At 47.5% G+C, this 25662-nt stretch overlaps 1 protein-coding gene across 2 annotated transcripts in view; it reads left to right on the forward strand.

Annotated features, from left to right (window-relative positions):
* COL5A1 (collagen type V alpha 1 chain) overlaps nt 1-25662 on the forward strand; it is a 142251-nt gene that overhangs the window by 51063 nt on the left and 65526 nt on the right. For both annotated transcript variants that reach the window (XM_030461190.1, XM_030461191.1), the window contains exons 5-9: nt 15821-15952; nt 18189-18335; nt 18450-18698; nt 23605-23757; nt 24045-24101. In XM_030461190.1, coding sequence (XP_030317050.1) covers nt 15821-15952; nt 18189-18335; nt 18450-18698; nt 23605-23757; nt 24045-24101 — 738 coding nt within the window. The remainder of the gene's footprint in view (nt 1-15820; nt 15953-18188; nt 18336-18449; nt 18699-23604; nt 23758-24044; nt 24102-25662) is intronic.

The raw sequence follows: 25662 nt of genomic DNA on the forward strand, positions 1-25662 counted from the left end.
AAACACATGTTCCTTACACATGGTGAGGCCTTTTTCCTTTTTTTTTTTTTTGGCTTTTTTCAGGCAGTCTGGGCTGTTTGCCAAAGCCCAAAGGAAAACCCTTCCCCTCTCCAGCCATCCCCAGTGTGCAGGTGTGCTCATCCTGCCTCTGACAGGGGCGAGAGGGATGGAATCTATACGTTCACCATAAATACATCACCCTGGGGATGGGAGCTGGAAGAAGGGATTTCTAATGAGTTGTGCAGAAGATTGGATGGGTTTTGTGAGTTTTTGTGTGTCGTGTGTGTGTTTTCTCTTCTCTCCAAGAACAGAGGAAAAAAAGGCTCTAACCCTGGGCTCATTGTTCTCCACACGTAGCCACATCCCGGCTGGGGTTCAGGAGGTCAAAGCTGCCTGAACAAGCAGTGCTTTGGCCACTGAGGTAAAATGTGGTGAAGAAGTTGTGGTGAATATTACTTTTGTGCACTGTTCTCTGCTCTGGAATGTCTGCAAACACTGCAAGGTTTTCCTGAGGCTTTGATGTCTTGCATAAGCAAATTTATCTGCAAGTTCTGTTTGCCCTCTGCCAGGTTGCTGCTCAGAAAACTGAAATCTGAGCTGTGATGCTCAGCTACTGCTGGTCCTGCTGCATCCCTGCCTGTTCCTTCATGGGTTTTGTTCAGATAAGCACATTTTTGAGTTGAACTTCACATCTGCTTCTCAGACCAGAGCTCCCTTTCTTGGGATGAAAAGCTCAGGTTGTGTCAGATGGTTTTGTTATGGGATCTAGGCAGAAGTTATTTAAATATGGGACTCCATGAATGCTGAATTTGAGATGGGAGATGCTGCTGCACAGAGCTCATCCTGCAGGAATAAAAAAATACCTGGATCATCTATCATGGGCAATCAGTGTTGGAATTTCATTTCAGAAATACTGTGGAGTATGGAGGTGAGAGATGTGTGGATATGGACAGAGACTCCATTTTCCTGGGGAAAGAGGAGAAGGGTGTTTGGAGCAGAGATATTCCATGGGCACCTCTCTCACCCCCCATTTCCAACACTTTCCTTAGCAAATTATCCAAATGTGCAGCAGGGGTGGGAAGCAGGAATAGGAACCTGCAGCAAAGCTTCCATCTCGGGTGGTCCCAGCAGATGTGTCCTGCTTGAGGCTCCCTGGTTTGATTATTGTCACTGGCCAAATGCAGGAAAATTCTTTCCTGACCAAAATTTGGTGTTAAGTGAAATTCTGAGTGTGTCAGTAGATAAATCCCCATGGCTGAGCATGTAATCCCACTTACATCCCAAGATAACTTTGGCAGCCAGGTTTTTTTCCCCCCTCCATTCCCTTTAATCCATAAAACCTGGATTCTGTATTTACCTCCTGGGGCAGAAAACATTCCAAGTCCTGATTAAAAGCCTCTGTGTATACAAACCCCTTATTCCTTGGCCACCTTGGTGTGGTGGCTGAGGATAAAACCTCGGGGTGGATATTGGGGTTGTGGCAGTCATGGGATGGAAAGTCCATCTGTGGGGCTGAGTAAATGGCAGCTCAGCTTCCAGATTAATTCAGCTGTGAGCAGGAAAAAGAAATGGAGTAAAAGCAAGGTGTGTGCAGATATTTTAGGTACCTCATAAGAACTCCAGCTGTTGAAGGGTGGAGCAGGAAGCCCTAGAAGCACAGAGCCACCCTTGGGTGCTGGAAATGAGCCCATACAGGGGAGGTTGAGGTTTTCCAAAATGAGCCATAGGCTTTGGAGATGCCTGGGGTTTTGTACTGGAGTTGTGGGGAAGTGTTTAGGGAGAGGATGGGAAATCCACAGAGCAGCACCAGGTTGCTCTTCCAACCCTGGTAGCAGTGATGTGAGTTGTCTGACAGCCCTGCAAAGTGCCATCTGCTGGGTTTGACCTCTATGGATGGCCATGGCAAGGGTTTGATGGGGACCTTGGGTTGGATTAGTGTCCTGCCTCCTTTTCTTTCCCAAGGCTCCCTTCACTTCTCTTGAGCTTGTTCACCACCTCCCTTGGAATCCTCCCTTTGCCTTTGTGTCCCTCACCTCCAGCACAGCCAGGGGTGGGAACAAAGCCCAGAGCTTTCTGGGTCATTGGGAACACTGCAACCGTGTTTACACAGGGCTGAGTAAAAAACCAAGAAACTGCCTCCACTTTGGCTCAGCCCAGCTCCACCAGCAAGTCCTCAAACTGGCCCCAAACACCCAGGAGCTTCACTTCACTTCGTTTCACTTCGCTTCACTTCACTCCGGATTTTCCACTGTGAAAGAGTCCTCAGATCCAGTTTTGGGTGGGTGGTGCAGCCAGCAGGAGCTGATCTGGTTCTTAGTTTTCCATAGATGAAAGGGAAATAAATCAACAGGAAAGCAGAGCCAGGAAAGGGCCTCATTCAGCACATGGGGGGGAAGGCACAGAAGAGCAACACCGGGATGTGCTGGGGCTTGTAATGAGGGAGAATCTGTTTTTAAACTATCCCTGATGGTTCACACATATGTCATTAAAAAAAAAAACCAAACCAAAACAACCAACAATAACTTCTATAGGGAAAAGCCAACCCTTTAGCTCAGTTATTGAGTGGTTTGTTTGAGTTGGATGGAGAGGGGAAACCTGGAGCGTAGCGATCGCCCCTTGGTGTGGTGGTGACATCAGGAGATGGGGTTGGAGGGGGGGGAATTGCAGCTCCAAATGAAATGGTAAAGAAAAGAGGGAGCTTGAGTATGTGGTCAGGTCTGCATGGCCACAAGAAGAAATGTGAAGGCTGGGCAGCTCTAAAGGCTCCAATTTGGGTTTACATGGAGTTTTCAGGGGCTGGGCGCTCTTCTCCAGGATGCATCTCCTCCTCTCCAAGGAAAATGCTGCCATTTCCTTCTTTTGTAGGAGAAATGGAGCCTGGATAAAGGGGCAGTGCCCAGTGCTGACCCTGTGGATGGGGACACCAGCCAGACCATGGGGCTGCTCAGGCCCTGATGCTTTGGATGGTGACAACTGGGACCTGGAGAGTGGTGGCCCTGGTGAGGGAGAGCTGGGCTGCCTTGGGCTCCCTGGTGCTCCAAGAGCAGTGGAGGAAAATGGGAAATGTGGACTAGGAATTTTTTTTCCAGAGGTTGCTAATGAATGCACTGAGGAAAATGGGAGAAAAATCACTTTTTTGAGCCTCTTGTATGCACAGGATGTTCAGCCCGTGCTCCACTGAGGCAGTGCCACTGGGGACACAAAATGAGGGTGTTATTTCAGACTTGCTTCTTGTTTCATCTTCTCTTTCCCTCTCAGCTTTATTAACTGCTGAGGGTTGTCAAAGGGGAGGCAAAGGGTTGGCAGATGATGACAGACAATTTCATCCATTCACTGGGCCCATTCAGTTCCTGAAAGCCTGGGTTGGGCATTTGTGTTTGGGGGTTTTTTTTGGTGTTTTTTTTTTTTTAATTTCCCCACTGTCTGGGCATTTGCAATGCCTGTCAGGGAGAGTTCCACCTTTTCCTGCTGCCCTGTTATTTTATCCTAGCATGGAAATTTCTTTCCTTGGCTGTTGTTGCAGAACCCCATGGCCAGGTGCCTCCTAAGTTGCCCTGATAAATATATCCATGGGAGCAAACCTTGTGAGCAGGTATTAAGAGATTATTTTTTGTTGTTGTTGTTCTTTTGAATAGTCTCATTTGCTGCTTGCAAGGGTTCAGGAGCATAATCTGACTTGATGCTTCAGTTAGGGAACAAAACCCACACCGTGTGAATAGACCTGAGCCAAAGCAGCTCCCATTGGAAAACAAGGGGAAGGAGCTGCTTGAGAAACCTGTGCTCTGGAGTTGTTCCCAGGTGTTCTTTTGTGAATGCTTTAGTCAATAACTTAAGGCAAAGGAAAAAAAGCAGGTTTTCATTTTGGGTGAATATAATAGAGAGGTTTTGATTTTTTTTTTTTTAATAAGTTGTTGCTCTGAAGTCCCTTTTAACTACTGTATTAATACTACCAGCAGATGGTGGGTGCATCTCCTAAACCTGTGAACTCATCAGGGCAGTTTTTGAGCAGCTTTTAAAAGGTTTCCCTTCAAAGCTCTCCTGTAGATTTCCCCTTTTCTTGGCAAAACCTTTGTAACCTGGAAGGGGGATAAACCAAGAGCCAGATAGTGCTGCTGCCTGTGTTTGGGCTGGCTGCAAAGGCAGTGACAACAGAGCACATGGTGGTTGTGGGGCCTCTATTTTTAGGGCTCAAGGCTGTAATTTGCATGGGAGTTGATTTTAAATCACTAAATGAAAAAGTCTGAGGGCAGAAATCACAGAGTGCCAAGCTGCTGTGTGGTCATCCAGAGAAACAAACAAAAAAATAACTCTGAAAGGTTTGATCCTTGTGTTTTCTGGAGAGCCAGGCATGGTGACTGCTGGGCAGAGGGATAAGCCCCTCTCTTGGGGTAAAGCCTCACCTGAGGTTGTTGGAGTGGCAATGCCAACCTGGACATCCCTGACATCTGATGACAAGTGACAACAAACCCTCAGGATCCATGGTGTCCCCTGATATCCCAAAGAGCTGGCTAGCTGAGACCTGGAGACACTTGGTTCTCTCTTCCATCCATCTTGGGTCTGGAATATTGACCCCAAAGAAAATTGAGTGGTCTCCATCTCTAGGCAGAAAGAGAAGTGGTCATTTTGTGATGCTTCAGCTCATCCCTTTTCCCAGTTACTGCAAGAACTGGGAATCTCAGAGATGTCTTGAGATGAGTCAGGACTCCTCCTCATTCATGTCTCACGGTTGCTTAATGGTAGGAACATGAAATGGTTGCTTCTCAGGGTAGGAACATAAAAGAATTGTGTTCCTGTTGTGTCTGCTTGTATCTGATCAGATGTGAGCTTGCTGCCAGGCCTCCCCTTAGACCCTGCCCTTGTCTGATGCCTTTTTCCTGCCTAGCTCTCTGTTTCCAGGACATTTATGGGGATTTAATTATCTTGAGCCTTTTTTTCTCTGTCAAAAGTGATTGAAATCATCTATAAGCTTCAAGGCTTATTAAGACAGATGGCCACACCTGTGAGTGCACACAGAGATCACACATGGCTTGTTTTCAGGGGAAACCAGCCAAAAAAATGCATTGCTATCCTAATGGATTCATTAGAGACGAATGCTTCCTCATATGTTTGTTTAAAGCCTCAAATTAAACAAAAACTCGGTGTGGTTGCTGGTTTACACCAGAGATGAACATTTAGCTGCTAAGAGTTGTAATTCAGAGGGTGTCCAGAAGGCTGGGTTGGTCCTTTGGTGCCTTTAGCATCCCTGCTATGCTTCCAACAGCTCTGCTCCAGGTATTTCCTTTAAGTGTAGGATCCTTGCAGGGAGAAGCCCAGTTCTGCTCTGCCTGGCAGAAATACAAGAGGTGGTTCTTCTCAGTGAACTGAGGCAGCATTTCAGCTGCCACACAAGGAGCAGGCACAGACCAGGTCTGCTGAAGACCTCCCCCAGCTCTGACCTTAACATCTCCCCCATTCCCTAGGAGGTGATGCAACTGTGCCAAGGCTTTCTGCCAAGCTGGCCCCACATGCAGAGCCTCAACCTGCTTTCCTCTCATTCCAGCTCTTCTCAGAATTGAGTTTCCTATTTTTCAGGCAAAATTGGGGGAGAGGAAAAGCCAGAGCCCATTTACCATGTGCATGGGAGTTTGGGAGCAGCCAAAGAAAACTGAATCACTTTGGAAGGGTTCTTTGCAGTCAGGTTTTTTTGTTTTTTTTTTTCACTCTTCCCCTGAAATAGAAGGAACACCTTTACCCAGCCAGCAACTCAAAAATAAGCCAGCAAAGGAGTTACTTCTTCCAGTCAAGCCTGGTTGGAAGCAGGGGCTGGATAGATCCCATTGCAAGGTTTCCACCCCAGAGCTCTGGGAATCTCTGGGACCTTTGGTGACTCAGTCCCAGTGAGCCAAGGGACTGCAGCTCCTGTCCCATTTTCTGTTCTTGGGAAGGTTGTTACTGCAGGAGAGCTGCAAAATGCTTCTCAAGAGAAATGTATCAGCTGAGGATGGTCCCCAGCAGAACCAGGGCTATCTGCTCCTTGTGCACAGATCAAGTTGTTCATCCTCTGGCCATAAGGTCCCCTAAGGTCCCCTGGGCTTCTTTCAGTGCTGGGGTTGACATCAGAGCTCTGGTGGGGACCAGGAGCAGGTCCAGTGGTTTGACTTTGAACCTCTTGCAGGTGATGGAAATCTCCAAGCTTATTGTAGGGCCTGGCTTGGGTGAGTGGGTGCTCAGCTGGCTTCAAACTAAGCTGGGTCAGCCCTTCAGAGAAGGGGTTCAAGGCTGCTGGAGAGCACTGGTGTCCTCCAAGGGGGGAGTGGGACAGGAAGCCTGTTTTTGGCTTCTTCAGGGCAAGTTCAGTGCCTCTGGTGTAGGCTCTGGACCAGGTCAGGGTCCATCCTTGCAGACATCCTTGTGGTCAGTGCTCTGGTGGCAGTGGCCAGGAGCTCTGTAAACACTGACATGTCCCAGCTTTCCCAGGAAGAGGCTGGGGATAAGGATAAAGCTCTGGCTTCAGGAAGGTTGCTAGAGGCATCTCAGGCTCTAGCAGGGTGAGTGTCCCGAGCCAGAAGTGGAAACAAAGTCATTAGGAAGTCAAGAGCCTTTCAAAAACTCCCCAAATCTGGATGCTTCCCTCCTCTGTCAGGGGAGGACCTCGTTTAAATTAGCAATGCTCAAGCCCTGCACCCAGAGGTGTCACACTTAAAAACTTGGGTGCTCAGATGTGCAAACTGGGTGTGCAAGCACTGTGGGTGCAGAGGAAAGTGCAAAGGGGCTGAGCAGGGCAGCACCCTTGTCACCCCTAAACCCTGGGAGGTGGAAGCACCCTCCTTGGTGCTTTTTCCTGGAAAAGTATCATCAGCCTGGATAACAATTTCAGACTGTGTGCTAATATATCTGGAAGGAGGGATAGATGTAGGGCAGGCAGCCTTAAATCTGGTATTTCTGAAAGTTTGGAACCCTGCTCCACTTTAAGTTTTGGAAGTTGTGTGTGCAGAGGGAAAGAGGTTTTTTTTTTTTTAAAAAAAGAAAAGTTGCAAAATCAGCTTCAGCCATGTGGTCTCACACTGATATCTGAAGTTTCTCAGCAAGCATGGGCCATGATGTGTGGGCACCTGCATGCATGTATGGCATCTCTTGTGGGTAACCTCACTTGCAGCTGCTGCTTTAGAGAGAAAATCTTTATTTCAGTGCGATGAAATTTGAACTAGAAGTCATGCAGCTTCATAAAAATGTGGGGCTTGGATTCCTTGTTCTTCACATGTGCTTTTAATCTGCTGGGGGGGATTCAAACATCTGCCCAGAACACACAATTAAAAAAAAAAGCTTAAAAATGCTCGTTTTACAAATATAAAGCCTGACTTTACAATAGGAAAATGAAATATGAGAGTAATGTCCTCTCTTTATTGGGATGGAGAGAAGTGAGGCTGTCAGGGGCTTTCTTCTTTCCTTTCTTTTTTGCCTTTAAAAACCTGAACCATGGGATATTATTTCCCCCCTCTTTGCAAAATAGCTGCAGAAACCTCTCATATTATTTTTGCCTGGGTTACCACAATGCTTGGCCAGGCTGATGAGTGAAGGGGGGACATAAAGCAGCCTTTTATCCCACCAGCCTCTCTCCTTGTCTGTCTGTCCTTCCAGGCTGGAGCTGCATAGCAGGGGAAGCCACTCAGTCTCTTCCTGCTTTCTGTGCCTGGAACTGATGGCTTCACACCCAAAAATCAGAGCAGATAACTCGGGGTTTGTTTAACAGACATAAATATGTAAAAACAGAGCTGAGCATTTGAGCATTAGGGATGTTGCTTCAAAGTTATCTGTCCCTTTCTTTTTTGTTCTCAGCAGGGCTTTGGTTTTGGTTGCTTTTTTTTTTTTTTTTTTTTAAGGCATTTTAATTGCCTTTTTCTTTCCTGCTGTCCCTACTTCTTGCCTCCTGCTTTTCCCTGGGCATTCCTTCCCATCCCATGGAGTCAGGATGTTTGTCCTCTCTCAGAAGAGGAGGGATGCAGCCAAAGCACGGGCAGGGCAGAGGTTTCAGGAGGGACCTGGGGGAGCAGGGAGCTTGAAGTGGAAAGGGAAAAAAAATCAAAGCTTGCAAATATTCTGCTCCAAAGCTGGTGATGCCACCACTTTTCCAGAGGCTGCTGTGAGGCTGCCTGTGCAGAGCTGGGAAGCAGGAGGAGGACCAGAAGCAGAGAAGTCTTTTCTCCTCTGGGTGGATCCCATTCCCTTGTGCAATGAGCTGAGAGGTCTGAAAAGGACCTGCCTGCTCTGCAGCCCAGCCTGGGGAGCACGCAGCCTGTGTCTGGTGGTTTGCAGCCCCAGACATGAGTCAAGGGAAAGCTGGAAGCATCTCCCAGTACGTGCGTGGGACGGCTGCTGCCTCCTGCTCTGACCCAGGATGCTCCCACGGGAGCCTCTCAGCCAGAGGAGAGATTTGAACCACTTTCTCCTTGTCTACATCCAGATTTTTTTTCTGATTTATTTTTTTGTTTTTCCCCTCACTTAAATTTCCTCACTTGCTGGAGCAAATCTCCCTGCCTCTCATCCAGGTCCTGTGGCCAGAGGATGCTGCGTGGGGCAGAGCTGCCCCAGGGCTGCTGCACCATCCCCATCCCAGCAGTGGCTTTTCCAGCTCTGAAACAAAAAACCCTGGAGAAACAAAGCACAGTGATAGCCTTGCAATAAATTCTTTGTAGATTTGATGCTCTCTGTGCCTCTGTCAGCACCACCTGGTTTCCAAGCTGCCCCTTTCTTAAAGGATTGTTTGTCTCTCTGCCTTGTGGCCCCTAAATTCCTGGCTCTTAATTAAATGACAGGTTGATAACTTGCCTTAGCTGGGTTTTTCCACCCATTTGGTACATGTTTTTGAACAAACCCTGTCCTCCAATGTCTAGGCATCTGCTTGGAGCTAAGAAATATGTCACCCACTGGAAGGGATGCTGATCTGTGGCTTATGATGCACATGTAGGGCTTCATCCCAGGGCTGCAGCCCCTTTCAGTCAGCTCAGGTCAAGGATGAATAAGGTGAAATACAATTACCTCGAAGCATAAAACACCCTCAGAGCTCTGGGGGACCTTTAAATGGGTGATTAGATGTCTCTTCTGAAAGGCTGGAGGTTTCAATTAGGGGATGAATTAGTGTTGGCAGCAAAGGGATGGGGAGTTGGGGCAGGGGGGATGGCACCGTGTGGTCTGGGTGGTGAGGCCAGAGCTTGGCTTGAGCTCTTGCCCCATCATTAAATGTCCCTTTGAGCTTGGTCAGGGTTTTTTTTTTCATCTTGTCCTTTTTGGTAGTCTCTACATGAGAAGCTCTGGAGGCAGGACATGATGGGTCAGTGGCCCGTGGTAGCAGAACAGGGGACTGTAGAGATGTTACGTGGGACTGGAGAGAGCAAAGGGGCTCTGGACTGTCTGGGGTGGGTGAGAATTCCAGGGAAAGCCTCAGGAAGAAGTCAGCAATTACTGAGGTTTGACAAACTCAGCCAATTGGAAAGGCAAGAAAATCTTTCACCCGTTGAGGATAGGAGCTGGGGCTGGTGGATGGGTCTGCCTGCCTGGATAGAGCTGGCGGGTCAGTAACCCAGGCTGCTGATAAATACTCTGTGTGTATTCTTTGGGCATTAGCTCTGCATTGTCACTTAAACAAAAAAGGATTTGGGCACAAGCTCTGCCTTTGCAGAGGGTGCTTGGTGCTCTGCCTGCTGCTGGAGGGTGTTTGCATGAGGGTGGGGGGTTCTTTACCTTGTGGGGTTATTTGGGCTTTGGGGGGAGAAGGATCTGCCTGGAAATGAACCTGGTGTTACTGTCTCTTGCTCTGCTAACGACTTGAGTCCTTGAGTGGTATTTGGATGTTGGCAGAGAGACAGCTTCTTCAGGAGAAGCTTTCCAGAATTAGCAGAGCCATCTGGCTTTTGTTCTCCTCTTAGAGAATCACTTGTCCTTCCCTTCCAGTAAGGAGCCCTTGCTAAACTGCTTGTGATTTACATTGGGATGGCACAGCAAGAGCCCTACAGTGTGCTGCAGGCTCTGCAAGCGTGTCTGGCACACAGCCCCTTGCTCCTAAAACCCTCTTTTTGTTGTTTTTTTTTAAAAAGAAACAGCCCTGGAGGGAAGATCCAGTAGTTATGGGTAGAGGAAGAGTGATGTGACATTACCTGACCATGTTTCCATCCCTGGGAGCAGGGCTGGGTGTCAAGGACACCTGGGACTTGGGGTCTGGGGGAGAGGTACAGAGGGGACCCCAATTCCCTTTCCTGTTTCTTCAATGCCAGTGGCCAGGGCTGGCAGCAAGTGAATGGAATCTGATTTTCTGTCTCATGAGGATCCTCCTGGGAATTACAAAAAACCAAGGCTGAAAATTGGTGGGGATGTTAATTAGCTGTGAGCCAAAGGGCTGATTCTCTTCATGTTGCTGTGGTGAGGGAAAGAGACGTGTGGGTTGCCCAAATAATTGCTGTAGTTTGTGTTCTGGGTGTTTGGGATCAGAAATGCAAAGAGCTGAGCTTTGAGGTGAGGATGCAGGACTGGGATGATGTGTCAGGAGAGCAGCGTTCCTTAGGGTACCTCCTCTCCCAGCCAGAGATGCAGTGACAAACTGTCAGCAGCCCAGATGAGAGGTTTTCCCTTGAAGCCACATTTAGTTCTAGTGAAACTTGTTTCCCTTTTCTCATCCATGAAACCTGTTTGGTTTGGTTTGGTTTCTTCTAGGGAGGGCTCAGAAGATGCTCCTCTCTGAATGAGGGAGCCATTCTTCTGGTACCTGGAGCCTGAGAGGGGAAATAGCAGAGGTCTCAGAGCAAAGCTGCCCTCTCCATCCCTGCAGCCCCAGTGCCCAGGATGAGGAAGGAAACATCCTGCTTGGGTTTGTCCAAACCACCAAATGTTTGTAGCTGACTCATGACTGTGTGCAAATCAAGTCTTTTTTTTTTCCCTTTGAGGCAGACCTTCAACTATTTCCCTCCTCTTTTCTAATGCAACATTTTTGGTAGCCCAAAGGATGCCCTTTGGGTACCAGTTGCTCCATCTGGTGAGCTCACTCCTGTCTGTGGTTGACCAGCAAGGAGGGGTTCAGGACATGGTGACAAAGCTTTGTTTAACCCCATGGCTGCAGTTTGCCCTTTTTTCTGCAGCAGCTGTGGTTAAATGAGGGACATGAGGAGGATGCCAGTGCAATGAAGGATGCTCTGAGCAGTTATTGGTCCTCTGACTTGGGGTCCAACTAAACTGGGGGTGCACTGAGCTCACCCCTTGCTCTTCCCATCTTCAGGCTTCTCCAGGACATCTTACATTCCAACCTGTGCAGACAAGGAGTTACTGGGAGCCCTGGAGAGGGGCAGCTGCTATGCCCTTATCTGAGAGGCTCCATCCATGGGCAAGCACTGCTGACAGGTTCCATCAAGTGGAACATCTGAGGGCTGGCAGGCTGTCTCCAAGATAGGGATTAGGTTTTTTTGGAAGCTGGTGCGTGGCTGGGATCCCTAAGCTTTCACTTCATCACAGAGCTGCATTGAGCTGCTGCCACTCTTAAGCCACCCAACTGGGTTTGCATTTCTGGAACCAGTGAGTTTGTCTTAATCAACCCCAGCAGCATCCCAGTGGCTTCCAGTAATTCTTAGGATTTTATTTGTGTGTGTGTGTGTTACAGCTGTACACCCTGAGCCTGTGCTTCTCCAAGCTCAACGTAGGAGTTTAAAAAAAAAAAAAGATTAAAAAAAAAAGCCACATCAAGCAGTATTTATTCTTGTGGAGGTTAAGAGGCTCTGAGACTTGTGGGGAGATGCAGTACAATGAGAATCCAGTTAATTACCAGTGAGAGCCCTGAAGAATCCCAGTGTTTATGGGGCTGCTGCCAATGCCAGATGAAGTCACTGTGCTTATCCTCCCCAGCTGTTTGTTTTGTTGAGCCACAGTGATTGCTCTAAGTGACTGAAGTTGATGTCATTGGAAGTGATGGGACCTTTTTTGCTCACGTATAGAATAAGTGTTAAAAAATGCTCCAAAAGAGCTTTTCCAGGCTTGGCTAGGAGCTGGCTGGGGAGTTGAATTAAACTGGCTCGGTGGAACTTAATCCATAAAGAAAATGAGTCATGAGGCATAAATGGCTTTACCATAAATGTCAGGCAGCTTCTTACTGGGCCTGACACTTAGCACTTACAGCTGTTTGGTGAAGCAAAGAAAAGCTGCACAATTCCCAATCATTTCCATAAATGTGCTGTCCTGCCTCTTGCTCTTCACAGAAAGCTCTAGGAATAAAGGTCAAAAAGTGATTTATTTTCCTTTTTGAAACCTAACTCTTCTAACGGGTGAAAAATTGGGTATTTTCAGGTTAAAACTGACCTTTTTTTTTTTTCTTTCCATTTTTTTTTCCTTTTTTTTTTTTTTTTTTTGCCAAACCAGAAATGCAAATTACTTCTGTGATAAGTACCCCCCTTAGTCACTGGGTACATTTTGGAGCCCTGTGTGCCCAGATGTGTCCAATTTGTTCCCATGGCAAGACAGAGAGGACTTTTCCCCAGCATCTGCAGGGGTGGTTGGGGCAGGAGGCCCCCCCTGTCCTTTGTCCTCCTTTGAAGCATTTCTGTGCTCCCTTAGACACCTCTCTACTTGAAAATAAATCTTGAAAAGCTTCATGACTGGGCTGGTAAAGTCTTTAAAGCCTTCTCTTAGTGTTATTGCAAGCTCTCTCTGTTACAAAGACCTCATGGAAACTCCAAAGCATATTGGGGGGGAAATTAATGGTGTCTGCATTATCTTTCCTCTTGCTGAAAAAAGCAGATGCTGCAATAGGAAGGAGAGGATGCTTTATGTCACCAAAACTGGAATAAATGGACACTTGAGTGAGGAAAGGGAGTGGAACTGGCTGCTGCTTTTGTCAGCCCCCACCAGGGCCAGGGGCAAACTATCTCCTGATGAAATTTATTAGCAGCCCCACACTTGAGAGGACACAAAAGGCTTCCAACCCCCCCAGCATGGCTTGCTCCAGTTCAAGTCAGCTTTTTAAATCAAAGAAATGAGGCTCTTGACAGCAGAGCTTTGTGCATCCTTTGTGAAGTTCAGATAGTGGGGCTTTTTATTACAGGCTAAATTAGCCCAGTTTATTGTTTTGCACTGAGGGATGAGGTCAGTTGACTGGGAATCTTGCTAACAAGGTTTTACTCCTGTCTGCTTTTTACAAGTGTTAACACAAGGTATCCACCATTGCCACACACTTGCTGTTAATGAAACAAAGATGAATGAGCTCCCCTTCTCCCCCCACCACTCAGCTGCTCAAGCCAAGTCAGTGGGCTGGAGCTGGGATGCTCCCTGGGGCTCCCATTCCTCTAAAATTGGGTGCCTTGGTTTTCCTCCTGATTCTGCACACTGCTGCTGGAACAACGGGACAAGGATGGACTTTCCTGGGCAGGGTGATTGACTGGACTTGAAAAGGAAATGGGAAAAGAGGAGTTGTGCTGAATGATGCTGGTGAAGCGTGGTGAGCTCTGCAGGAGCTGTCGGATGCAGCTCCTGCTTTTTCCTGCCACCCTCTGTACCAAATTTCTGCAGTTCTGCACTGATTGTCTCAGGTTCTCACCCTGTGATTGAGGGTGAGGTTTCCACCTGTGGCTCCTGGGACTGGGAGATGGGGTCTTCCCAGTTACTCAAAGGCTCTGGGATCCCAGAGGATGCTCAGCTCCTCTTGTCCTGCAGGGAAGAGGGGTGGGATCCAGCCAGGATTTTTTTCCCCATTCCTAGCTTGTCAGCTGCCATCAGCTGAGACTAAAAGCAAGCTCAGCCTTAGCAAATTCTCTCCTGCTTAACCTTTTGCTCTGTGTTTAGCCAACATGTTTTTCTTTGCTTTATCTGTTCCTTGAGGAAACCCAGTTATAGTCCTGCTCACTTATAGGGTGCAAACTATCAGCTCTCCTGGAGGTGTAAATCCAACCTTATCAGGAAGAAAAAGCTCTCAGCCTTCCCTCCTTGCCTCTCAGGGCCAAGTCCCCCAGGCTGCTTTTGGGGCTGGTTTATTTCAGCTTATCCCAGCAGTGCCAGACATTCTCCACAAGCCTTTGGAAACTGGGAGCTTTAACCACCTTAATGAGAGAAGGGAATAAATGGCTTAATTTGGGTGTCAATGAAGGGCTAAGGGCTGGGTGAGGTCTCATGTGCAGAAATAGCAGCTGGGAAGAACTTCACATCATCAGCTGGACACCTTTGGCCAGGTTGGGTGTCCTTCAATGGAGGTTCCTCCAGAGGAACAGCCTCTTTTTTTTTTGCTCTGGACTGTCCTCAAGAACAGGGGTGACAATATCTGGTGGGAGTCAGCCCAGAACAACCCCCAGCTCCTTCAAGTCTTGGATCAGACCTGAGCAATATCCTCTAGGTCACACCAGGCTCGAGTTCCCCATCCAGGTCACTTGGTCAGATGGTGTCAGAGCTGACTGGAAATGGGGAAAAATGAGGCAAAAAACTAGGGTTTTTTTTGGGTTTTTTTGTTTTTTTTCCCAGTACTGCATCTCGAGTTTTGGTGGTTACATTGAAAATGAAAAAGCCAGAACAGTAATGCCAGAACTGCTCTGGGGATTTAAACTAAGAAAAAAACCCAAAACCAAATGAAAGGAAAGACTATTTCTTAAAATAGAAAACTGAAACCCCCTTTGCAGACAGTTTTGTTAATTTTATAAAGGTTATTCAGAGGAAACAGTGACTAACTAGCTGAAACCAAGGCTCAATTTTAGGGCAACTTCCACAACATCTGAGAGGTTTCAGGGAGGTGTTGCAGAGCAATCACCTGGGAAGGGAGGAGGGACCCCTGGGCAGCACAAACTGCCCCCCAGAACCAGGCAGGACATGACCAGGTCCACTGGGTCCCCACATCACCCACAGCTGGATGTGTCCATGAAGGCAGATTTGGCCCCTGAGTTCCAGACCTTCCTCTGGTTTTCCACAGGGCATTGGCTGCTCTGGCCAAGCTCCCTGCAGAGCTTCTGCTTCCTATTACGTGCTGAAATCCTCCTCCCAGTTTTGCAGCAATGCTCCTGCTTTTCCACTGATGCTTTTAGCAGTATATTTCTGTTATTAAATGCAATATTTTTTTTTCTCCTCCTAATTGAAGTATCAGCTCTACTAATCCAAGCAGTAAACTCTTGTCCTGTGCCTATAGACTAAACTGAGCAGTGGGGTGGTTCTTTAGGAAACTCAGGAGCAATTTCTGCTCTGCCCTTGGTGCTGGGTTGTGTTTCCTTTGCTGTGCTCCCTGAAGCAGCCTCAGTGCCTCCTGAGCTTCTTCTGCACCTGATTTTCAGGAACCCACTGAGCACCCCTTTTTCCATCTCATTTCTAATCTCTGCCTCACTGCTGTGGGTGGAAAATCGAGGTGAGGCAAGATGGAGAAAGGGGGAGCAAGGTCTTTTATGAGGCCAGCCCTTGGGATGGGAGAAAAAGAGAGGTTTTGAGGCCAATAAACTATATTTTGGACTGGGTAGGGCAAATCTGGAGCCCTGCAGAGCTGCACAGGACCAAGCAGGAATGGAGGTTTTAATTGCCCAAGGGACACTGTGCATTTTGGGGTGCATTGCCCCAGGGCTGTCCGTGTGGTGTGGCCTGGGGGGGACCTCTCTGCAGATGCTGTTATCTTTTGGGAAGGTGCATTTGGGGACCAGGTGTGAGGCACAGCAGCTTCACACCTCCAGGAGCAGCCCCAGGTAAGTGGCTGCTGGACCTTATCAGGGAGCTGGCCCTGCCAAGTGTTTTGCTTTTCTGTTTTTGGTGATGTTTTGGTGTTTTATGCCCCTGGGCTGCAGGCTGGGGCTGGCAGCTCCACGTGCACCATCCATCTCCCTAATTTTCCATCTCCCCTTCCCTGCAGGGTGACATCCAGCAGCTCCTGATCGTGGCGGATCCCCGAGCAGCCTACGACTACTGTGAACACTACAGCCCCGACTGTGACACGGCCATCCCTGACTCCCCTCAGTCCCAGGACCCCAACCAGGATGAATATGTAAGTCCCTTGCCTGGGCCAGGGGGACCCACGGAGGTGGCAGGAGCTGGGGATGCTTTGGGGGCAGCAGCATCCAGGGGGTGCAGCATCCAGGGGGTGCATTCTGCTCCTTCCTCCCCTTCGACTCCAGTCGTGGGCTGAGGCAAAGGTTGGGTTTAGGATTTCCAGGCTCAGCTCCTTTTGTATACTCTTCCCATTTCCAGAGACTGAAATGAATATTCTTTTGGAGTTGAAGAGCAGGGGAGACAACTGAGTGTGAAATACAGACCTTTGCTGGTGGGACGAACCCTGTCCAAAGCAGGCACCTGCTTATAAATTCCAGCTTTTACTGTTGAATGTGGAAAGAGACTAAAAGGTTCTTTTTTCAATATTTTTTGCAACAACAGGTGTTAAAGCAGAGGGAAACATTTTTTCCCATGCATTTGCCATTTGAACTTAACATTGGCAGAAAGACTCCTGGCTCATCTGTGTAAGCTGCTGTGCTCAATATTTTTGTGTACAGTTACCCTTAGATCTTCTCTTTTAAAACAGAAAAAAAATACTGCTACAGGATACCTTTTTATTCTGATGCTCAATTGGAAGTGTCTGGATGTAACTGACTTCCTGAAAAGCATCACCTGAGTTTTATGCATTTTTCAGAGCTCTCAGCACTTAGTGTCTGGCATCCTCAGCTGCTTCTCAGCATCTTGGCTCCTCTCTCAGTCTGATTTGCTGCCCCACGTGCTCTCCTGCTTTCAGCTGATCTTGGATCTGTGGGCACCTGCTGAATCCCCACAAAACTGTAATGCTGTCAGCCCACCCTGGCTTAATTTTGGGGTTGAATTAAAAACCTGCACTGAGCAGAGCTTTGAGGAGCAGAGTGATGCTTGCACCCCCAGCCCCAGGCAAGTGCTGGAGAGGCACTTCTGGAGAAACAATGAAGAATTAAATAAAATAGACTTTGGTGTAGTCAAAATATGTGGTAGTAGGAAAATCAAACTCTTCTTTTGGAGCCAGAAGCTCAACAAGGGCTGGCTTGTCTTAAGGCCATGTCACTCTGTGTAAGAATAACTCTTGCGTGCTCCGGCGTCTGCTGCCAGCAAGAGCAATGGACTGGCAAAGAGATTTGCCATGCCTGACTGTAACGAAATGTTTTGTTTGTGTTTCCTTTGGAAGAGTGACTGACGCCTTGTGGAAAATGTGGAAAATACCTTGTTTCTGCAGCTCTTCTGCCTGCGGGGGCCACGGGTGGCTGGGGAGGCCCAGGGATGCTGTTAGTGTGGTTGTATGAGTGAGAACAGCAGCCCTGCTCCTCAGGGCCCGGTGCAAGGGTTTGCTTTCCCCTCTCTGATTGTGCCAGATGTGTGACCTGGGAGGTGTCAACAATCTGAGGTTGAAAAAAAAAATAAATTAATGTTTTCTCATTTTGGATTGTGTGATTGGAGGTGACTGGATTGCTGGGGCACACGTTCATCCTCTCTGGTAAGGGAGAATGTCCCACAGGACCAGGAGATGATTGGGAACTTTCTCAAATCACTGCCACTGCCAAATGCCCCCCGAGACTGAGAGATTAATGGGAACCTTCTCAACTCCCAGCCTGAAACCAGGCTCTTAGGGAAGGTGTAACAGAAGCTGATGAACAAGAGGAAGGGAAAGATTGCTCCTCAGCTCAGGAAGGAGATGGAGGTGCTGGAGCAGGCCCAAAGGAGGCAACTGGGCTGGTGAAGGGATCCAGCAGAATTCCTGTGAGGAAGGGCTGAGGGAGCTGGGGGTGTTGAGGCTGGAGAAGAGGAGGCTCAGGGGAGACCTCATCACTCTCTGCAACTCCCTGAAAGGAGGTTGGAGCCAGGGGGGGGTTGGGCTCTTTTCCCAGGCAACTCTCAGCAAGACAAGAGGGCAGGGTCTCAAGTTGTGCCAGGGGAGGTTTAGGTTGGAGATGAGAAAGAATTTCTTTCTGGAGAGGGTGATCAGGCATTGGAATGGGCTGCCCAGGGAAGTAGTGGATTCTCCGTGTCTGGAGATCTTTCCAAAGAGCCTGGATGTGGCACTGAGTGCCATGGGCTGGGAACCACGGGGGGAGTGGATCAAGGGTTGGACTTGATGAGCTCTGAGGTCCCTTCCAACCCAGCCCATTCTAGGATTCTATGATTTCACTGCAGGAACCTGCAACATGGCATAAAATAATGCCTGAAATAGCTGACAGGAACACTCTTGGGTGCTGCCAGCTTATTTGCTGCTTCTCACCTTCTCTTTGCAGTACACTGATGGGGAGGGAGAAGGTGACACCTACTACTACGAGTACCCTTACTATGAAGATGTGGATGAAGCTGTAAAGCCAGAAGCACCCACCACCAAACCTAGCACCCCTGAAGTGGCTGCTGGAGAGAGACCTGAAACCAAGCAGGTACCAGCACAGGGGCCTGGCAAAGATGGAGCTGTTAAATGTCCCCTTTAGCCAGGGGACACTGCAGAATTCTCTTTTTGCTGCTCTGATTCTGGCATTTTATTTCTTTAATAGGACTACCCTGCCCCCACCCCATCACCTGAAAGAGGGAACCTGGCAAAGCAGATAAAAGGGGATGCTGCAGTGGATGACCCACTGGTGGATGAGTACAACTATGAAACCGTCAATGAGGAGTATTTCACACCTCTGCCCTATGAAGATGTCAACTACAACTCAGAAATAGACCCCCAGGGGGGACTGACAGAAAACGCCGTGGAAGCTGAACTCCCCACAAGCACTGTCATCACCTACAATGAGACCAAGGTAAAGTTAATTAATGTTTTTACAGTTATTTAATTTTTTTTAATTAATTCTGGTATTTCAGAGCCCTGAGAACAAAGGAGATGTGAGCAGCTGTGCAGTGAATCTGCAAGAGGTTTGGGCAGCTGTTGGAAGGGGAAGTTTCTTGTAAAATGTTTTCACTCTGGATATTTCAGGGTGTGGAACACAGATATTTAGACTCTGCTTAAGGATTATTCCCCTGGAAATATCTGTTTATATTGACATCCACAGTTCCTTTTGCACAGTGCTTACCTGACAAAATGAAAAATGAGGGTTGGTGCTACAACCTAAGGAAAAGCATTTTATTTCAAAGCTATTAATGCAAATCCTTAAAATAGAACATAAATATTTTTCATTTTGTCATTCCCCCCGAATAACATATTTATGTTTTCCAGATTGTGATATTTAAAAAAAAAAAAAAAACAACCTGGGAAAAAAACCAGTGGAACAAACCTTTGCTTTCCAAGGACTGAACTCACCCAGAGAGCCCCCCCTGTTTTGTGCACAGATCTGCTCAAAGATGAGATCAGTCCTGATCCCACAGATGACATTTCTGTTGGAGGAATTAGATTTTTAGTAACATTTAATATGTTTCAAGTGAAATATGATGCACTTGAGACTCTTCTGTCCTTGGGATTTGCCTACTTCTTGCCTTTTTTATTGGTTCTCAAACAGATGAGTGCTGGGCTCCTCCTCAGATGAGACTGAGATGAATTGTTGTGCAGCTGCTCATTCTGCAAGGAAATAACGAGGCAATAGATGAGGCAAATTCTTCATCATCCAGGAGCATCAGCAAGGGGAGATGATAATGGGATAACATTTCCTGGGATACGTAGGATGGGACTTGGCAGAGTTTTGTGGTTCCACCTCAAACGGAGAATTCCTTTGGTATGGGACTGTCAAACAAAACTCAGAGCTCTCTGGGAGGTGCTGGAGGAGTGGCAAAAGAGGCAGCAGAAGTTGGCCAGTGTGTTTGGAGTTGGATTTGGGAGCTTGAATGAAAAGGTGTTGGGGAAAATGTCCAAGCAAAGAGCTGAGCAGCTGGAGTGAGGCAGGAGGGGAGCCAGGTACCCCAAGGGCTGGTGGGGAGGATCAGATCCAACCAATTGTGGATTAGAGATGTGGTGGAGGAGGAGTTGAGCAGCCCAAAGCAATACAGAGAGAAACAGAAAAGGCTTCAGTGTGTTGAGGAAAAAAAACAAACCACCAACCTGAGGAGCCCCAGGATGGGAAACTTTCCTGTTCCATGACAAAGAGCCAGAAAGCTTTGGCCAAGCTTAAACTTCCTAATAGAGGAGAATTAAAGATTGGATAGCATGACCTTAAAAAAACCCAAAAAACAGAGGAAATAAGAGGCTCAAGGGCCACTTCAGTTGTTAGGAAAAGGAAATAGGAGAGAAGTTCAGGTAGGGAAATACGGGGTGAAGAATTCTGATGTGAAAGCTCAGTTTGCCCTAAACAAAGCATCTCCTGTGCCCAGTGTTCCTCTCCAGCAGCTCTGAGAGAGGCAGAGTTTGGATGGGGAGGGTTGTGGGACTGCTCCTGGGGTGGGAAATCGCTTTAGGGAATCTTTTAGAAAGAAAAGGACACAACTTGCCTGGCTGGAGGAGATTCCCAGGTGTAGCATAGGGAAGGCTCCCAGAAAGTGCAAGCTTGAGGGACAAATCCCCAAGAGGATTTGGATTTCAGGTTTACACCCTGGAGTGGGAACTGAACAAACTCCTGGTGAAATCCTTGAATCCAGCAGCAGACCAGGTTGCTTTATGGGCAATATGGAAGTGAGGATCAGTGTGTAATTGCCTAATACTTGTTATTAGAAACAGGGCTGCAGCAGGAGAGAGGCTACCAAAGTGGTTGGAGAAGTTTATTTGCTCCTAAAAAATACATATAAAATATCTCATAAGTATTTTGGTTAGGTCAGGAAACAAAATAGTGCTTGTGGTCACCAGTAAGTGGTGCAATTTCCAGTAGTCCCAAGCTCCTGCCTGCACCCTGTGCTCTCCCCCAGGGGTGGAAGCTGGGGCAGGGCAGGGGTGGGCTGGGAAACTGTCCCCAAGTTGCCAGGGGTCCCCAGGGGTGGCAGCCCTGACTCTGTTTGCTGTGGCTTTTGGGGTTAAAGAGGATAAAGTGGTTCTGATGCAGAATGGTCACTGTTAGCATCCCATCCCAGGCCTGTTGAGTGACTGGGATGTGCCCATCAGTGCTGACCTTCACCTGCCCGTGTTTGGGGAAGTCCCACAACAGGTATTAAAAAAGGATTTAGCTTTCTACAAGGGAAATTTTGCAGAGCCTGTGAGAGGGGGGTTTGGAGGCAGGGGTAGTCCCAGAGCTCTCCTGGGTTTGGGTTTGATTATGGCTGTGAGAAATGCCAGGGAAGCAGTTCTGAGATTTAGCAGGCAGCAATACTCAGGTGAACCAGGGGAGCTGGGGACAGATAGATTTTATTCATTGCCTGCTATTCATCAGGCAGTTTGCTTTTCTTGTCCAGATCCATAAACTAGGGCTGAGCCTGGCTTTCTCCAAAGGGAGGACTCCAGGGTGATTTAAATGAAGCTGTTCCCAGCAAAGGAGAATGGTGGAATTTTGCACACTGACTTTCTGTGGGCTGCTTTCTGATTCAGGTTGCTTCACAGCATTGGTAAGGAGATTATTTTTAGGCTTTGGGTTTGGTTTCTCTCCAAAGCACCTGCAAATCTCAGCATGGAGAATTTTCCCCCCTTCTCTGCCCAGTGGTTCAAAATGTGGTATCTCTCCAGGCAAATTGATTTGGGGATCTTAATTAAAATATCAAACCTGATATTTTTGTCGTTTATGTCAGGAAATGCAATCTCAAAAAAGTTTCTTATGCTGTCCCAAAAACCTTAGAGCAAGACAAACAGATTTCAATGGTGCAAACCTAGGTGAAAGGTTTCAAGCAGGATAAAAGAGATGTGTGATGGCTCCAAATAAATCCATTGGAACTTCACAAAGGAAAACCAATGCTAACTTCCAAGTTTTCCAATTGAGTAATTGCCAAGCTGTACTTTCTGCAAAGACTGGTTGGTATTTGCACAGGCAGAAGAAAATGGGATCACAGAGGGGTGATTCCTTAGCATTAGGCTTGTTTTTACTTTCAAACCTTTTGCTTTTAGGCAGAGATGCTCCTGCTGCTGGGTCTGAAGTGTTGGCACAGAAAGAAGGCAGTGGCAGCACTGGAGGGATTTGGAATTCATAATATAAAGGGATCATTTCTCTAGAAAGCTCTGGAAATAATTCAATTTATGGTCCATTTTGGTCATTACCTGGATAGGAAAAAAAAAGAAAAAATCTTGTCAGGACGTGTTCTTCTTTACCATGCTGTTCAGACTTGTCACGGTTTAACACTGGCCCGGCAATTAAACCGAATAACAGACGCTCTCTATTAATGTCTCTCTCCTTGATAAAGAAAGGAGAGAGAATAAGGGAGAGAGACTGATGGGTTGGAAACTAAACTACACAACTTTAATGAACAGTAATGAGAAATAGGAAAAAATTACTAAATCTATACAAATATCCAGGAAAATGGATACCACATTCCTCCCCCTCTCCCCCAATAACTCTCACGTCACCACCGAGGCTGCAGGGCAGCCCTGGGAAAGTCCAGGCTGAACTCCTGGAGTTGGCAGCAGTTGGGAACTGGAGGCAGGAACACACAGATATGGGCTGGGATGGATCAGGAGCACAGGCAGACGAACGGACGGGATCCTTCCAGGATGCCGGGTGAAGGAAGGGAGGAAGGGAAATCAGGAAATCCAGAAGTCTGGAAATCAGGAAAAGATCTGGCTCGGCCCTCGTGATGCCTCAAATTTATACTGAGTGTGACGTATATGGGATGGAATCCTCTGCTTGGTCAATTCTGGCATCTATCTTGTCTGTTCCTCCCCAAAGCAGGGCTCAGGTGGGACCTCTGTATCCTCCTGGACGGTAAAATGTTTTCCTCAGAGCTGAGCAGTGTCCTTGGCTCTGCACTCCAGTCTCTAGCAGTAACTATAAACATCAGTGTTATCAGTCCTAGAAGCAGACACTGTCTGAGAAACTTGCTGTTAATTTCAGCAAGTGCAACTACTTACAAGAGACTGAGCTAAAAGCAAAAGTACAAGACAGAAAATCACCTTTATCCTGGCCCAAACCAGGACAAGACTAAAGGATGCCAGGAGCTGGTTGTCTGCCAGGCTGTAGGAAGCACAGGGGCATGGAGAAAAGGAAGGAAATTCTAATACTTGTCTGGACACCCTTTCTCATGGGCCATGACAGCTGTTGCTGTAAGGATTCAGGAAGGGTTTGGGAATTAATGCATCAGATTTGTAAAAATGGTTTTTGGACAAGCAGAATTGCAGCTCTGATTCCAGACTAAACAACCTGGAGGCTTTTGTAGAAATTGTATTTTTCTACATTCCTTGTGGAATCAGGTGCTCACAGTGGATTTGATGTGCCCTTGAAATCTGCACCTGGATGTGTGACCCTTTACACTTAATAATCTCGTGTCACCAATGTTGAGGCTGTGAGAGGTGTTTGGAGCTTCCATTCCCTGGTTCTTTGGATCAGGGATTTATGATTTATTTTTTTTTCAGGACCCTCCCAAAATGAGTTGTTGCTTTGTGCTGCCTTTTGTTTTTCCTGCTCAAACTTATAGTGACAGTTTTATTTCAAGGATCATTGGAGAAATCTTCATGAAATGTCATGAAGAGCCTCCCATCCTTCTTTCCTGCCTTTCCAAGCCCTTTGGATGTCACTAGAGACCTCCAGAGTGTAACTTCCCTTGTGCTTCTTACTCACAACCCTTACAAATCATCTCTTTCCAAAAACCACAGTGTTCCCCTTAGTTTTCCAGTCTGTGCAGCCTGACGTGGTGCTGCTCTTTTGCTTCCAGGATGCTCAAGGAGGAGACGACCTGGACAAGGATTTCACAGAGGAAACAATCAAGGAATACGATGGGAATTATTACGATAATTATTACGACCGAACGGTCTCTCCCGACATTGGCCCTGGGATGCCTGCTAACCAGGACACCATCTACGAGGGGGTAAGAGAGTTCCTTTGCCATCCAGGGAAAGCCTCTTTCAAAATGTTTGTTGTCCCATAATTTAGGGACCAGCACCACAAAACCCAAGCCTCTTGCTTGGATCCATCACCCGTGCCTGTGATGCAGGAGGCAGGGAGGAGCTGCCCCGGTTCTTTCCTACCCGAGCATCACCACTCCTTTGGTCCCAGAAAGTCTCAGGATCTCCAGATCCTGCTTGGAGCAGTGATGATGGTGATGGTGATGTCCTCTTTGACTGTCTGGCTTTGTGTTTCCTTTGTGTGCTGCAGATCGGGGGCCCCCGGGGAGAAAAGGGACAGAAGGGGGAACCTGCGATCATTGAGCCGGTAAGGACCTTCTGAGGTTTAGGGTGGTTTGGGTTTGTTTTTTTTTTTTTTCCCAAGAAAAAAAAGGGTACCAGAGGTATGTTTGGTATGGCTTGGTGCTCTTAGTGCTAGGAAAAATTCCCATGGAAGGATTATTTGGTTCATTTTAAAAGCATTGAATATAAAAGACTGTAATTATTAATTTTTTAACTTCAAGAAGCAACCCAAATTGGGAAGGAAGGGCAGAATTTCCCATGAAATCTCTCATTTACAAAAAAAAAAAAAAAAAGGTCTTTTAGAATGGAGGCATCAGGCAGGGGGCATGTCCAACCTCCCTGGGGGTTTGGAAGGGCCCTGGCCTCAGCAATGAACCCACTTCCCCAGGCACCCACAGCCAGTGGTCAGGTCATACCCTGAGCTGAACCTGAACCTGCTGCTTGGGGCTGGTCTTAATTGTGCAACTAATGAGTTAATATTCACAAATAAAAGGGTTCTCCCTGCACACAGCTTTGGAAGAGAAGAGGTTTGCTCTGCCTGCTCCAGGATCCCACCAGCTTTCCACTTTCAGAGACAACCTGTATTCATCCAGGAGTGGAACTTTTTCTTTGTGATTCTGCCCTGGCTTGTTTCTAAGGTGGTTTTTCTTTCTAAAGAATTGTTAGAAACTGCCTGTACACTTTGCAGGCTACAAAAAAAATAAAATAAAATGTGGGTGTCCAACCAAGCACTCCCTTAGGGGAGGATGGAGCTGGTCCTCAGCTGCCCTCACTGATGTGGAGAAGGGGCCATTGGTCCCTGGTCTGTCCCCAGCTGTGTGTCAGGATGCTGAGATACTCCCATACTCCAAGTCCTTGCAGCCACCTCCCCTGAGGTTCAAGCCCAAGCTGACTGAGCACCTCCATCCCAAGGAACCTGATTTTCCTTGGCAGGGAGCCAGGGACAGCACTTCCCATCCCTTGGAGGCCATGATTTTGCTTTTCATTCTCCCTCCCTTTCCCTCTTTGCCTGACATTCTTGCAGAGGAGAAGCTGGGGTGCAGCAGTGGGGGCTTGAAAAACCCAAACGAGTGCCTTAGAAAAACATTTCTGCCTTTTCCTTCCCTCTCTTCCTCTCTCTCCCTCCACAAACAAAAGGTGGGGGAGCAATTTGTTTATTGGAGGTGGGGGGAAGCTGGGGAGCAACCGAACCCCTGCGAGAGGACAGCAGAACCCCAGCCTGCCCTCTCCAGAACCAATCTGAAATGCTACAAAGCAAACAAAATAGTTAAGTTTAATCATCCAGAAAGAATTTGGCTGCCTTTGCTATTTCAAAACACTGCAGCCATGGATAGCTTTTGCCAGAAAGTAAACAAGACCAAATGCTGCCTTTTCCCCTTCCTCTTCAGCAGAAAGAAATTCAGATTTGCTGGGCTATTTAGCACTTTTTCTTTTTTTTTTTTTTTTTTTTATCTTATGGGAGCTGCAGCAGAGGAGGAATAAAAACCCAAGGCAGAAGTGGGATTCTGTTGGATTTTCTCTCCTTTCCATTTAATTGCCTGCCCTTCAATCCTGGCTCGGTGCTGACGCTCGCTGGAGGCAGCCAG

This window comes from Calypte anna, chromosome 17 (genome assembly GCF_003957555.1).
Source record: "Calypte anna isolate BGI_N300 chromosome 17, bCalAnn1_v1.p, whole genome shotgun sequence".
Classification (NCBI taxonomy): Eukaryota; Metazoa; Chordata; class Aves; order Apodiformes; family Trochilidae; genus Calypte; species Calypte anna.